The 14,945-nt window shown below is 51.5% G+C and overlaps 1 protein-coding gene across 3 annotated transcripts in view; it reads right to left on the bottom strand.

Annotated features, from left to right (window-relative positions):
• Lama1 (laminin subunit alpha 1) overlaps positions 1 to 14,945 on the bottom strand; it is a 195,123-nt gene that overhangs the window by 14,412 nt on the left and 165,766 nt on the right. For 2 of the 3 annotated variants that reach the window (XM_010638667.3, XM_010638669.3), the window contains exons 37-48: positions 12,858 to 13,068; positions 12,581 to 12,697; positions 12,334 to 12,497; positions 10,026 to 10,161; positions 9,284 to 9,377; positions 7,825 to 7,941; positions 4,969 to 5,151; positions 4,542 to 4,696; positions 3,659 to 3,802; positions 2,358 to 2,491; positions 1,194 to 1,344; positions 453 to 577 (exon numbers count right to left, since the gene is read on the bottom strand). In XM_010638667.3, coding sequence (XP_010636969.1) covers positions 453 to 577; positions 1,194 to 1,344; positions 2,358 to 2,491; positions 3,659 to 3,802; positions 4,542 to 4,696; positions 4,969 to 5,151; positions 7,825 to 7,941; positions 9,284 to 9,377; positions 10,026 to 10,161; positions 12,334 to 12,497; positions 12,581 to 12,697; positions 12,858 to 13,068 — 1,731 coding nt within the window. The remainder of the gene's footprint in view (positions 1 to 452; positions 578 to 1,193; positions 1,345 to 2,357; positions 2,492 to 3,658; positions 3,803 to 4,541; positions 4,697 to 4,968; positions 5,152 to 7,824; positions 7,942 to 9,283; positions 9,378 to 10,025; positions 10,162 to 12,333; positions 12,498 to 12,580; positions 12,698 to 12,857; positions 13,069 to 14,945) is intronic. The other variant, XM_010638668.3, reaches the window with a different exon arrangement.

Genomic DNA, 14,945 nt, shown 5'->3' on the forward strand with positions numbered 1-14,945 from the left:
AAAAATTTTTTTTTTTTTTTTTTTTTTTTTTTTTTTAGGATATTGTCTCTCTGTAGCTCAGGCTGGTCTTGAACTCACTATGTATCCCAGGTTGCCTTCAAACGCTTGGTGACCTTCCTGCCTCAGCCTCCACAGTGCTGGGATGACAGGCATATGCCACCACACCGAGCAAGAATAAAAATCTACAACGATTTACCCAAGGTTTAACTGTGGCTCTTTGAAAAAGAATATTGTTTGAGAAGATATCTACAATTTCTGGATAGTATAGTCTCTGATCAGAACATGTAAGACACAGCAAAAAGATGTTCACATTAAAAATAACGCCGTTTTCATTAGCAACATGCTCCTTGCCATGAGGGACTGATATCGTGAACCCCATCCTTCCTTGATATGCGTGTAAATCCTGCCCATAGTCCTCAGGGGCCAACAGGACAACAACGCGGACGCCTTACCTGCCGAAGCAGCCGCGGCACCGGCCCTCGCGCTCCTTGTAGTTCCACAGGCCAATGGACCGGCCGTTCAAGTAGGCCTCCCCCATGCAGCCTTTAAAGTGCGTGACCTTCACGGCCGGAGATTTCTAAGGCAGACAAACACACAGAACCCCAGGGAGAAATTCTCTAAGTACACGAAACTTCTCCTGGGGCCCTCCTGCCTGCAGATCTGAGTTCTGAGGGGGCGGCACGCAGAGAAATGGGAGTGTGTACGTGGCACCCTGAAATGAGTGAGGACTGGGCGGGATCTTAGGGGTCACCTCAGTGGCTGGGTTGATGGAGAGAAAGAGACCCCAAAGGGAGAGCTGAGACCCTCGCCCATGGCACAGCCAAGTCCTTGTCACTCAACCTGTGGGGGCCAGGGCCACGGATGCCAGGGAATAAATCCAAAGCGCCCTTTCGAGAAACAGCCGTCAGTGTTAGACCAGCACCAGAGTTAGAGCAGACAAGACGTAAGATGTCTCAGAAATTAATAGAGAATACTAAACCCTCCATTTCATCACTGGAAGAGAAGGTCACATAGCAAAATGAACACGGCTTCTTTCCCACACAGGATCCACCCCCCTGCAGAACAAGCCCAGCTCCATGCGTGAGCGGCCACAGAGCTCGCTAGCAAGAGCAGCGACAGCCTCGTGTGCCCAGGACACATGCAGTGATTCGGGCCTCGTTTCTGTGCACAGGTCCGGGCGTGCACAATGTCACCTTGATCTGTCCTCCAAGTCCGCCAACAAACACGAGCGTGGAGTTGTTCACATCCAGAACCGTCATCACCCCCGGGGATCTGCCCATCTTTGCCCGGGGGCCCTGAGTCGAGCTCATGTCCTTCACGCTCAGTGAGCCAATGTTCCCAAACCTGGGTGACAAAGCATCGCAGGAGGGACCTTCAGAAGCTCACACTCACACACACTCCCCACGCGAGGCCCAGTGGCTTCTCCCTGAGCATTTCTGCTTCCGGGGACGCCCACCCTGCAGAGCAGCCCTCAAGGACATGCGTGTACCATGCCACCTCCCCACGCACAGCGGTTACGGTGCGGCACATCGTTCACCGATGTCAGAAAACAAATCTGCTGCCTTCAACATCACATCATTTTTGTAAAGGACAGAAAAAATTCCCAGTGATACACCAGCACCAAAACCACAGTGCTGCTGAAAAGAAAGACAGATGCGTCCACAGTGGCTTTAAAGTGGTTACCTCGGGAGAGCGGCTTTCAAAGGAAATTTTTTGCTTTGTGTCTGGATACTGAGAATATGCAACTCCACGGGGACCCCCACCTCCTCTCCTGGTCTGCCTGCCTCTGCAGCCACACATTTTTGTTTGTCTTTTGAGGTAGGATCTCCGTTGCCCAGACTCGCCTTAAACTCATGGTGGTCCTCCTGCTTCAGCCTCTCAAGTGCTGATTTCACAAGTGTGCATGTACCACACCTGGTAAGAAGTCAATACTACATTTTTGTTTGTTTCTTTGAAGCAGGATCTCACTATGCCTCCCAGGCTAGCCTTGAACTCATGGTGATCCTCCTGCCTCAGCCTCCAGAGTGCTGGGATTGCAGGTGGGTACCCCACAGAGCTCCTACCAGGTTCCAGTTCACTTCCTTTCACTAGGGAGGAAGAGCATGTTGCCAGGTTGGCTGCCTCAGATTTAGACTTTCTAAAAGCAACATTATAAAAAGAATCTGAACTTTTAATAATTTCCTTTTTTTGATCATTGATTTTGGTAAGGAAGCTTATTTCCTCTGCAATAAGAAAAAAACCAAACCCTCATATATATGGTTAATCTAACCAAGTGGTTCTTTGATTATCATCGGACTGTCCAGGATTCCGAAGTATTGCACAGACTTAGTTTGAGAGACATGGAGGAACTGGGCTACCTGGTGGCGTGGATGCTGTACCATCTGTTCTCGTCGATTCGGAGGTCCGGGAACTCCAGCCGCGCGGACCCGGAGCCCAGGTCCCAGAGGAAGGCCACCTTCCCCCGCCGTGTCTCCACTGCCAGGAAGTCGGCCTGGGGACAGAGTGAGCGGGAGGCGTCTACACCCTGTCGTCCCCCTGCCAGCCAGGTCCGCCCTCCCCTTTCACCCTGGGGACAGAACCCAGGGCTTTCGCACTGAGCTACAGCCTCTGCTTTGTTTTCTGTCTTGTTTTTGAGACAGGATCTCACTGTGTAGTGTGACTGGCCTTGGACTCACTCACTCGGTAGCCAGGCTGGCCTCAAACTCATAGCAGTTGACCCTCCTGCCTCAGCCTCTGGGGTGCTGAGATTATAGGCATGTACTACCACCATGCCCGGCCTCAGCTTTTATTTTTTATTTTGAGACAGGGTCTTTTTAAATTGCTAAGTTGCCTAGGACGGGCTCAAACTTCTCACTCCACCTGCCTCAGCCTCCCAGAGTGCTGGGTTTACAGGTGTGCACCATCATGCCTGGCTCCAAACACTATGAAGGATGAGTATTATTTTCTACTCTTAAAAAGAAAATGTAAAAACCCAAAGGTTTCCCCAGTTTTGTGTCAGTGATAGGGAAGCTTCTGGGCATTGTGCAGGGGAAGCCCAGCCCACCACAGAGGAGTTTTATCCCCAACCCCCAGACCCTCCTCTTTTGCTATAAATCCCCCTCCTTGGGGCCAGGTGTAAGTCAGAGTCCTCGGGACGGTGGCAGCTTGGAATTAGTGCCTGGCCCAGCCTGCCAAAGTCTCCCATGAAGTCCCCAAGGAGTGGGAGGAGGCGCTGGGTGGACGGTGTGCGGGCCACACAGGGGAGCGTGTGGGGACTGCCTGGCCCATGGGAGCACTCCCTCGATGGCAACAGCCTGGCCCTGGGCACTGACCTTTTCCGTGGCTATAGCCCGGCAGCAGCGGTCCTCCCTGGGGAGCCCACCCTCCGGGAACCCAGGATGCTGCTGGCCGGAGGAGCCTGGGGACACTGAGGACTCCGATGCCCATGACCGTGGGGTCCCAGAGGGCGCCGGGCAGCGGGGTTCGGGGGCTGCAACTTGAATGAGGGCGCCGCAGGCAGTGCGGACAGGAAAAGCCGTGCTCTCCCACAGCCCTTCACGTGGTGGGTTAAAGCGAAAGCTACCACCCCAGCGAAGTGCACTCCTGTGAAGGGTGGGACTTCACGACACTCGGCTTCCTGTGCATCAGCGAAGTGTGGATCTGCCTTGTGCTCACTCACCCCACCGCTGCTGCCCAGGTAGAAGAGCAGGTTGTCGGGCTCCTGGCTCCGCACGTTCAGGGTCAGGGTGTTGTAGTTGGTGGAGGAGATCTGCGGCTGGTAGGCCCGGACACAGTCTCGGTCTGCAGCCACGGCCACTCTGATCTGTGGGAGGAAAAGCAGTGACACACAGGGCGGTGCCCCGGCGGCCACAGGGCCCGAGCCTCGTTCCCAGCCTCGAAACACACAATGCTCAGGCTTCATAAAAATCAGAAACCAGACCAGGTGGGAGTCACAGTATTTAGTGAAGTGTTTAAATATGCGAACATCCATTCACTTGGTTCGTAACGGAGTATTTTATACAGGAAACTGGCTTGCCAACAGCAGGTTTATTTTATTCTTTAAAGACAGGGTACCTTTGCCCCGGACCCCTTCCACCTGGCCCCACAGGGCAGCTGATGACTGTCTCGGCTCCTCTCCGGGGCACAGCCAGAGCCTGCACCACGGAAGCTGTCTATCAACTGTTTTCTTAGCCCTGAACTTGTCCAGGGGCCAATGTTTTTACGCATCTGGGGAGGGGAATCTGGGTGGGATTTGCGGAGACACAAATTGCTTCCTCAGACTCCTGAAGGGTGAGGCCCACACCACCAGGCATGCTGAAGGTGGAAGGAGAAAGACCACCATCTGGAACCGCAGCCCTAGGCGGCAGTCAGGAAGCCAGGCTGAAATTGGGCCTCTCCACACAGGTACGCGAGCTCTTTGCTAACGACCTTTGGGCACACGTGGGACCAGGGCAAACTCCAAAGCGGTGGGCCCCTCATGGGCTTGAAACGGGCCATGCTTACTGAGCCACGCTCTGCCATGGGATGGGGCCATGTCCAGCTGGGGGTCATCGAGCACTCACCGAGGCCGCCTGCTTCCGGGCCTGGCTGATGAGCAGTTTAATTTCCGATAAGTTTCTGCTCAGGTTCTCCTCTAAAGTCCTCAAAGGCTTCAGCTGCTCAAACAGAAGGCTGGCGTGTGTCTCCGCGTCTTTAACCTTCTTTCCGGCCAACAGAGCTAACAATGTAAGGGGCGAGGGGTTGCAACAGAGATGGGAAGAGGAGGAGATAAACAAATTGCTGCTTAGTAATGTACTGGATAAAACAGAACATCCTGAGAGTCAAACCCTTGCAGCTGAGAAACTCTCCGAAATGCCCCAGGCATCTCCAAGGTCTTTCCTTCCCTCTTGCCATGCACATTTCCGGTTAGGTTTTAGGGTCACAGCCTGGAACAGGCCCCGCTGTGTGCCCGGCCAGCCCCGGCCCACACGCCCAGAGACCACGACATACTGGTCACCGCGGAGTCCCGCAGCAGACCCCGTGTCTCCTGCACGGTGGCGTTCACTCTGGCCAGGCCAGCAGATGTGTCCAGCAGCTTCTGGCTCAGTCCCTGGGCCTTTTGCACTGCTCCTGCCGCACTCCGATCGGCAGATTCAGCCAGTTCTTTGGTTCTGGCTGCTCGGTCTCCAGCACCTGAAAGAGATGCGTGTACAAGGGGGCACGCAGGTATAACACTGCATCCGACACACTTCTGGACAGAAACAGCGGGGTGATTTTCTTGACTACGGAACACAAAATAGGGCCTCTCATTTTCATGGCACATACTCAGGCTGCATAGTCTATGCTGTACTGCCCCCATTTAGGGACTGATGAAACACTCCGGGTAGCAATTCCGCACCATGGGATTCGATGCACAGCGGAATCACAGACACAAAAGCTAATGGCCATGTGCTTGGTCAGTTAAGTGATAATAATAAGCAGAGATCCTTTATTTGGGCCCTTTTCTACCCTATCTTCTCATCTTGTTTTTGTCTTGTTTTGAGCACTAGGGATTGAATCCAGGATCTCTGCATGGAGCTACAACACCCCAAGCTGGCCCTTTTTTATTTTTTATTTTGAGACAGGATTTTGCTAAGTTGTGAAGTTGCCCGGTCTGGGCTCCTCTTTGACCTCCCAGAGGGCCAGGGTCGCAGGCGTGCCACCACACCCAACGTCATTGTCTCGAAACCTTCTCCAGCCACGCGGTCCAGAAGAGAAGCTGCTGAACTTACGTCTCGAGGAGAGGGAAGGGTCCTGCGCTAGAGAAAGTGGTGTCTGCGCCAGAATGCCCTGGCTGCCGGAAATGACAGCAGAATAGAGACGGGATGACCACAAAAGGTAAACAGGAATTCAGTTACTCAAGAAAAATCTAGGTGAGGCTTTTTATTGAGAATTAAATCCCAGGCTTTCACACTGAGATACACCCACCCCTGCATCCTCAGCCCTTTGTACTTATTTTATTTTATTTTTTCTTTCTGGTACCAGGGGTTGAACTCAGGACCTTATGCTTGCAAGGCAGGCGGTGGAACCACTGAGCTAAATCCCCAGCCCAAACCCTTTTTATTTGAGGTAAGGTCTCACTGAGTTGCACTCTCCTGCCTCAGCTTCCTGCATTTCTTGGATCGCAGGTGTGTGCACCAGATCTGGCAAGGATTTTTTCCTGCCCTTATTATTAATTTTAAAAATCGGTACATTTTTCATAATGATTATATTCCTCAGGGGACTTGGAACATGTACATAACTCACCTAAGCTCTTTTCAGCTACTTTCCCTACTTTTCTTCTCCTTTCTTGCCATCCTTTGGTCCGCGTCCCTTTCCTAAAAAGGTCTACCTCTTTTTTTCCAATTATTTATCTTTTATTTTCCTCTTTACTTATATTTTGGGCTTCTCATATAAGAGAAACCATGCATATTCAAGTTTGTGTGTCTGGTTTATCTCATTTAACATTATGGTCTCAAGGTGCAGTCATTTTCCTCAAATGACTCAAGTTTATCCTTGTCTATGGCAGAGTAGTACTCCGTGGCATGTAAACACCACCTTCTATCTATCCATTCTTCGGGTGTTATGGACACGGGCTGCTCCCACGATCTAGCTCTTAGGAGTTATGCTGCTATAAACATGGGTGTGCCTGGTCACTGCGAGATGCTGCCTTTAACTCTTCTAGGAAGACACCTGGAAGGGGAAGAGCTGGGTCAAATGGAATCTCTAGTTTTAGGTTCTGAGGAGTCTCGATACAGTTTTCCATGATGGTTGTACTAGTTTACATTCCCTCCAGCAAAAGCATTTTTTGTTTGTAAAGGCAGTACTACTCATTGAAAAATGTTTAGTCACGCAAAGGGCAGATCATTAACACTAGAAAAAGCAGGCTGCAGTGTACAGGTGTTCTGGTTACTCTCTTGCAACTTTCCTGTAAGTTTGAAGTTTCCAGATAAAAATTCATGTTTACTCAAATATGCCATCCAGTATAACCTCTTGGGAGACAAAGAAAGAGAAGGACAGTAAACCTCCAGATCACCGAAGAGGGAAGGAGGCCCGGCACACCTGATCATCAGGAGGCCTAAACAGTGGGCAGAGACATAGCAGGAGGGAAGGGGCCCAGAGATGGAGGGAGAAGAACTAGGATGCGTCATGTACACACGCCCACTCCCCACCATGGACACCAACAGTGCAGACTGAAAACGGACCAACCAGAGACACATGAGAGTAAGAGAAGTCGCAGGTAACGTAAATAGCTCTCAGCTGCACAATCCACTTGTGTTACGTGTTTAAAAGACGTCCTGTTTACGATTTTAATGGAGACTGCATTTCCGGTCCTCAATGTGAAAGTGATCAAGAGGCTATCTGAACATGGCTTACCGCTTCGGGAAGGAAGGTTACTAGGCAGGAATCTTCAAATTCCCAGGCATTTCCCTTCAAGACACATTTACTTTATCCTCTTCACTGTTGAGCTCTTTGAACGGCCCCTTGTGAATGTAGGCATTTAGGGTCCGCCTCCCAGAGAAGACTGGTGTTTCCATGCAGGAGTTCAGATGTTATTTTGAAAACATCAGTGATTGTAACTTCCAGATCCTGTCTCTTTACAAGGAAAAACCTGATCAAGCTTGGCCTCCTAATCTATCTATCAGTCAGGGCTCCGAACTAGACCTGAGGCAAGAGCGCCTCAGAAGGAGAAGACTCTCATTAAAGCAAGATGATCCTGGGCCAGGGATTTAGCTCAGCGGGTCCACCACCTGCTCACAAGTGCAAGGGGAATAGTTGATTTGATCCCAAGTTTGATTCCTAGTACCAAAAAACAAACAACAAAAAAAAGACGCTGCTTGGACTGACCTTCTGGGACCACTCTCAGTATGGAGAGGGATTCACTGGTCTGCCAGGCAAGTCTTCCTGCGCTCTCCCGAACTCTGCTTGCTGTGCTTTGCAGTTCACTCAGCTTCCGTGTAAGACCTATCAAGGAGAGGAAACTGCTGCCTTTTAGGTGAACTCGCAAACATGCTGCCTAGGCAACAGCCCAATCATTCCCAATCTACCCTCCGAATCAATAGCTGTTACAGACGCCCAATACTGAAAGGTTTACCCGGAAGACTTGGCACCATTCATTACGGACGTCACCAGTGTGTCTTTACCTCCCTCAACCATTTTTCTACTTCACTTGATGATGCCTTTCTCAGATTTCTTCTTGATTTTCATGCCCAAGACTAGAGCTGGGGTGAAGCATGGTGCCTAGCAGACGGTCACTCCCTGTCCACTTCCTCCTTAGAGCTGTGTGGCCAGATCGGGCTCCTCCTTGGGGATCTGCCCGCTCGCCCCTCCTGTCCCTGGCCAGCCCGACCCTCCCACTCGCTTCTGCCCACCAGGCTGGGACTCAGGGAACCGCCTTCTGGTGGAATCTGCGCTGTCTGACCAAAGCTTCTGTGCCTAATACTGAATCGCACTTGAATTTTGAATTAAAATATGAACTTTAATTGTTGGAAAGTTCACAATTTCAGAGATGATGAAATACTTCTATGTGTATAAACAAACCACACCTCCTCCACACGGATGCCAGAGTTTTGGACTGAATATTATGCTCATCTGTGTGTGAGATGGAGGCAAGGTTCTAAACTGTGGCTTTCAGAAAAACACATCTAATTTCTCCATTCAGGCAGCCGTGGGAGGGTCCAGTCCTGCACCTGGAGCTGGTCCGCCAAGGGGAGGAGCTCTGTGCATGGCTCCCCGCTCACCCCTACCGGTAGCAGAAGCCCTGAAAACAGTAAGGCAAAGGCACGCAGTGGGGCAAGAGGAGCTGTGCACCTGTTGCGCTGCTCTTACACAGCAGATCTTGGCTGCCACTGTGTCAGGCTTACTGAATTTGGATGGTTTTTACAAATGGCCAGGAGCTGCTTCTTCAAATTTGAAGACAAACTAAACATACGGGAATTATTGAAGGGTTAGTGATTTGGATTTAATCCAGTGATCACTGGAGGAATTGCCTGCCAAGAGCCTGACACGGTGCCAAGCCTGTGAGGGCAGAAGCGACACCAAATACAGCACAGCCTTCAAGGTGCCGGGAAATAAGGAGGGCCGAGCGGAGGGGGGCCTGAGAGCGGAGGTCACTCGACAAACAGGAGGACAGAGGGAGGCCCGAGCTCAAGCAAGGAAGGTGCAGAGACACGTGCACCCCTACATGAGTGAGTGCTGAAGTTACACGAAGCTCAGGCCACGGAGAGCGGGAACACTGGTGTGACAGAGCTCAGGGAGGACAGCCGGGCCAGGACTCCGCCCCACACTGGCCCGGCCACATACTGACCTCGCTGCTTCCCACTCAGGCTGCTGCTGCCTGCTAGAAGCCCGGAAGTGCGTTGCACAGCCTCCTTCCCCTTTGAGATGAGGGACACCGAGGACTGTAAAACAGAAAGACTTGAAGGTGGTGACCGCGGGACACCAGGAATCCCGCTGGGGACAGGGAGCAGCATGGAGAAGGGCCACCAGCTGGGCTCCAGGAAGAACGCAGCCAGAGAACCGGCGGGGAGGGCTCGAGACCAGGGAGGGGCAAGGACTCGAGTATCTCTGTGAGAGAGTAAAGAAAGAACCCGGCATTATGGAAGGATTTTCACCACAAGTAAAGAAAAATATCTCAAGTACAATACAGGCAACATCCTTGTCATCCTTGTCTTAAGAAATGGTAATTTTTTCCTCATCTCTTCAATACTAGTTTTAAGTCTTGATGAAGAGTATTTATGATGAAAAAAATTAAATGAACTGGGCATGCTAATGTGTGCCTGTAGTCTCAGGTACTGGCAAGGCTGAGGCAGGAGGATCTCTTGAATCCAGGATTCTGAGGTCAGCCTCGACAAAGCAGTGAGACTGTGTGCTTTAAAGAATAAAACTGAAATGTCTATCACACGATGATAGGCATCATGAACAGGATCCACCCGAAAAGAAGCTACAGGAGTTGTATTCAGCCCGCAGAGTCGTGGTCCCAGCCCTCCTGGAGCCTTCCTGCAGGCAGGGCGGGAGCAGGACTGCACTCCAGGTCCCACCCTTCTTACCAGCTGTGTCCTTCTAGCCATCTCCCGCGCATCTGTGGCCAGGCTCTCCGACTGTCCCGTCAGGCTCTGGATGTTGGAATGGACATGCACCGCGCTGGTCGCATTCAGGGACACATGTCTGACGTTTTCAAGGCCGCTGTGAAATCAGAACAGTTAGAGATGCTGTGATGAAGTGTTCCAGGGAATCTGCTCAGTCGCTCAGCAAAATTACAAGTGCCCACTGCTGAGACGCGCATTTCCTTCTAAGCCAAAAGTCATCTCTGAGAAGCAGCTGTGGTTTTGCAGTAAAGTGTGGAATCACTCTTCAGTTATGGAAGTCAGGGACTGTGGCTGTGCGTCTGTCCTTCCACGGTCGCCAGCCACCTGCCCTGACCTGTCTCCCTGCCGCACATGCCGGAGACCAGGGTGCGTCCACCTGGTTCTCAGCTCCGCTGCAACGCACCTGCTACAAAGCTTCCCACAAAGCCCTCCCGTACCCACCGGGGGTGCCGGCTCTCCTGTCTCAAATGGCACAGCCCAGAGGACGAAACCCACTCATGACATGGCGGGAGGGCCAGGTAAGGGTCTGCCAGCCCGACCACGTCCTGATGCATGGCAAGTCCCGGGAAGCTGCTGGCAGTGGTGCAAGTCCACCCCGCTCGCCCTATCTGGAAAATGCAATCTGCAGAACTCACTTCATTTTCTTTCCAAGGTTATGGAGTCGCACAATCCCCGGGCAGACACTGCCGTCACTGTTACAACTGAGTGGTAAGATATGGTGATTCCCAAATAAAAGATAAGAATGTTATCGAACTTCATGGAGCCTGCCCAAACGCCTTCACCACTCTTACACTAAGTGATAAAGATTTTCTTGCAGCTAGGGAGTCCGAATCCTTCCCTCTTTTCAGAAGTGATGAATGATCACAAAGAGAGAAGCTAAGTATCAAATTCCTCTTGCTATCCCGGCTCCCTGCAGCACAGGTAGGGAGCAGCATTCAATTCAGCACATAATTTACACAATGGGCCACCTTATATCATTTTTTTTCCTAGTACTGGGGATCGAACACTGGTCCTTGCGCTTGTGAGGCGGGCGTCGGAACCACTGAGCTAAATCCCTGGCCCCGCCTTTCTCATTTTTAATTTCTTTTGTGGCATGAACTAACCTTTAATGGCAGTGTTTTTTTAATGGGGAGATGTTTTTCCTCGTGGACAGAATATACCCCACACAAAAAAACACACATTTCACCTCCCAGTGTAGCTGGACTTTTTGCATCCACTGTTTGGCCCAGATTTCAAAGAAATAAGTTTACCAATGAGCACCCCAGATTGCGTAAATCCCTAATGAGACCTAAAACACTGTTATGGTTTGGGTCTGGATGTCCCCCCAAAGCCTCATGTGGTCAGAGGTGGCTGAATCTGGAGTGTGTGATGCTGGATTAAGAGCTTGTGGTTACTAAACCAATGTACTGATGCGCTCACACCGCCCTAAGCCCCATAGTCTGGATGCATAAAAGGCAGAAAGACACCATTAAGGTCCCTTGTTGCTTTTGCTGCTGGGTGGATGCCATGACCTACTTCTTCTCTGTGATGCCCCTCTGCCATGTGCCACCCGGCCTGGGAGCCAGCCAAGCATGGACTGAAACCTCTACAAACTGTGAGCTAAGTAAACCTTCCTTTAACTTTGGGTATTGGGTATTTTGTCTCGGCAGAGAGAAAAAAGTAACCAAGGCCCACTGGTTCCGCTAGTTTCTGTATATTAAAATCACCTGGACATCTTTAAAAACGTGGCAAAGCCCAGGCCACATCCCAGAGCACTTAAGTCACAACCTTGGAGGACAGAAGAAGCGGATGAAAGCATCAATATTTCACGAAAAGCCCCTGGTTAGTCCAATGCGCCTGAGTTTGGCAACCACTGGCCTGAAACCATGTTCCATGTTTAAAGGAACTTGGGACACATTTCACAGATGTAAAATAACTGCATTACAATGGTAGGCCTTCAGACAGGGGAGTGTAGTCGGGGATGGTGTCTTCCAGCGCTGGGAAAAGAGACCAACACTCCTACAAGTAGATAGGGGGCTGGCTCGTCTTTCTTTCAAGTCATCAGCCCCACAGAGGCAAGCTCTGCAGAGACAGAGCACCCTCGTGCAAGCCCCGAGCTCTCAGCAGCAGCTCACTGAAGTAGGGACGGCGTGGTACCACCACGTGCTGGTGTCTCATTCCCACCCGTCCAGTCTGCGTTTTCCCTCAGTGCATCTATGCCAGTGGTAGAGGAGGTCAGCAGACGCGGGAGAAATCCGATGTGCTGTGTGAGAGGACGCGTGTGTCTCACCTGTCCAGGACACCTGCTGACCTCTGGAGCTCGGCGGCGTGACCCTCAGCCCTGTAGACCCGGTCGACCACGCTCCTCTGGGACATCTGCATGACCAGCCCATCCACGTGGCTCCTCAGTTCGGCTGTCCACATGAGCAGCTTGTCGCGGTGACGCTCCCCCTGCTGCACGGAGGAAGGGGTTAACGCCGTGGACGCATGTGCGCCACCTGACGGTGCACACGCATACGGGGTCCCGGGAGCCTCACCGCCAGCGTGGTCTGTAGACTGCCTGCCTGGGCCGTGGCCAGGTCCATCAGCCTCCTCCCTTCAGCAACCAGCTCTGAGGTCACATTGAGCTGTTCCTGAATATGCAGCTTTTTATTCTGCAGCAAAAAACACTTTTTAAGGGTGTTTCATAAAAGGAAGTCAGCGTCTTCAGCCACCGGCCAAGCGTGTCCTTGGGGCTGACTGGGAAACTGGATGCTATCCTGTCTGCTTAGGGCATGGGTGACCAATGCTACGTGGGAGAACAAGGGGACTCACGCTGAAACTCTGCAGGTTGGCCTCGCTGAGGAGCAGCAGGTGGGCGCTCTCCTGGGTCTGGGCCTCCGCCCGCCTCAGCAGCTCCCCCGCCGCCTGCAGCTCCCCGATGTGCTTCGAAAGGAGGTGCCTGGCTGCCTCCTTCAAAACTTCCTGCTCTTCCTGTGGCAGCTGAAAATTCTTCTGAACCGCAGACAGCACATCTTCAGCAGCCCTGACAAATGCAAACACTTCACCCAGTGAGTCGGACGGCAAACCTCCCTTCTCTGAAATGGTGGTGGAAGGGACTTTTCAAGAGATCCGTACCCGGTGTCCTCTTGAAATCCTAAGTGACACACCATCACTTCCTAGTGTCAAAGGCAGCCATGGGAACGGCAGGTTTCCACTGTAAACTATCTTTGTGCACAAGCTTATCTGGGCTCAAAACATTGGGACTTATCCTGAGTTAGGGATGTATTCTCTTATTATTATAATGTGGCCAGAAACTGCAAGTAGAAGGCTGTTCAGCGTTTCCTGTGAGTTTACCAAGTTACTTATATGACATAAAGGCTTTTTCCATAGTTGCATAAGAAGCAGGTTTTATAAAAGCTTTCAAGTTCAAACTGCTTAAAAGATGTATTAGTGCTACTAGTAAACACAAGCTTTAGGAAATCAAAAGATTTTTTTTCCAATTCCCTTACGTAAAGTAATTAAACTGCCTTCTTAAATCCATTTGGAACGTACAGCCACACAGCTGAGTGGTGAAATCCCAGACCACAAACCTTTGCCATGGTTCACCCTACCCCAGGGACTCTGCCTCAACTGTGTCCTGTGTCGGATAACCTCAGGAACAGCCTTGCAAGGGCCCTGCAAACTGGGTGGCTCGTGGCATCAGAGCACAGCGTTAGAACACAGCAGAAGGCATAGCAACAACAGCCATTTGCACTCTGACATCAGCAGAATAGCATCAGGAGTTATTTAGACTCCCACACCTTCTAACTGCAATGGATATGCTGTGCTTGGAAGCAAGCAACAAAAACTAAGGCAGAGTTCATGGAAAACACAATCTAAACTCTAATGTGTGTAAATAAAAGGTTTCTTTCTTTTGGGGGCGGGGCGGTACTGGGGATTGAACCCCAGGCCTTTTGCACTGAACTACATCATCAACCCCTTTTTTATTTTTCACTTGCAGACATGCTCTTACTAAATTGTTTGGTTGCCCTGGCTGAGCTCAAACTTGTGATCCTCCTGCCTTAGCCTCCCAGGGGCTGGGATTACAGGCTGTGCCCTCACACCCAGGAGGAAGGTTCCGTTAGTTGCAGTTCCACTTACAGACTGCAGACAGAAGTCAGCAATTCCATCAGTAACTTTACTCCAAAGAGAGACAGAAGAGCAGCCATGACAGGAGGCAGAGGCCCAAAGGGCCCAGCCCTGGGGCGGGGCGGGGCGCCCTCCTTCTCTCTGCCTCTAAAATCCGCTTTTCCCAAAGGCACCAGTAGCCCTTAGCTGGCAAAAGGTCTGTTGTTTGCCTTTGCATCCCCAGGGCCTGGGCCATGCCTGTCACGCATGTGCTGATCACCACAGGTGACCCTGGGAGGGATCGGCCCACGGGTGACTCCAAGGAGCTGCAGGGAGGCTGCTGGGAAGCTTCTCAGCATATATGGGTCTGCCCTTCCTGGACTGGGGCAGAACCACTGTGGACCGAGTGTGAGGAGAAGCCCGGCTCCCTCCAGTGCAGAGCGGCCTCTGTGGACCTTCCTGCTGGACCAGGCCCCACCCCCAACCACAGGCCACCTCCGGACACCTCCGGGCCCTCACAGAGGCTGCGGGACTCGATGACCAGCTCTGTGTGCACCTCCCAACGCACGCCGCTCCTGGGCCCCCCAGCAAAGCACCTGCAATGCCGGAAATGATGCCAGATACCAAGAGAAGGCACACACCTAGCCCTGTACATGCTGCCTGGAGTGCACACTGCTCTCAGAAATAAACTGTAGAGAACGCTTTGCAATTGCATATCAGGAATCCTCAAATTGCAACTTCTTTGACCAAATGATTCTACTTCTTTGTATCTATTGTCAAGATAATGACCTGGAATGCAGGAAGCAATCATAT

Source organism: Fukomys damarensis, unplaced genomic scaffold (genome assembly GCF_012274545.1).
Source record: "Fukomys damarensis isolate Sample0158 unplaced genomic scaffold, DMR_v1.0_HiC HiC_scaffold_30, whole genome shotgun sequence".
NCBI lineage: Eukaryota > Metazoa > Chordata > Mammalia > Rodentia > Bathyergidae > Fukomys > Fukomys damarensis.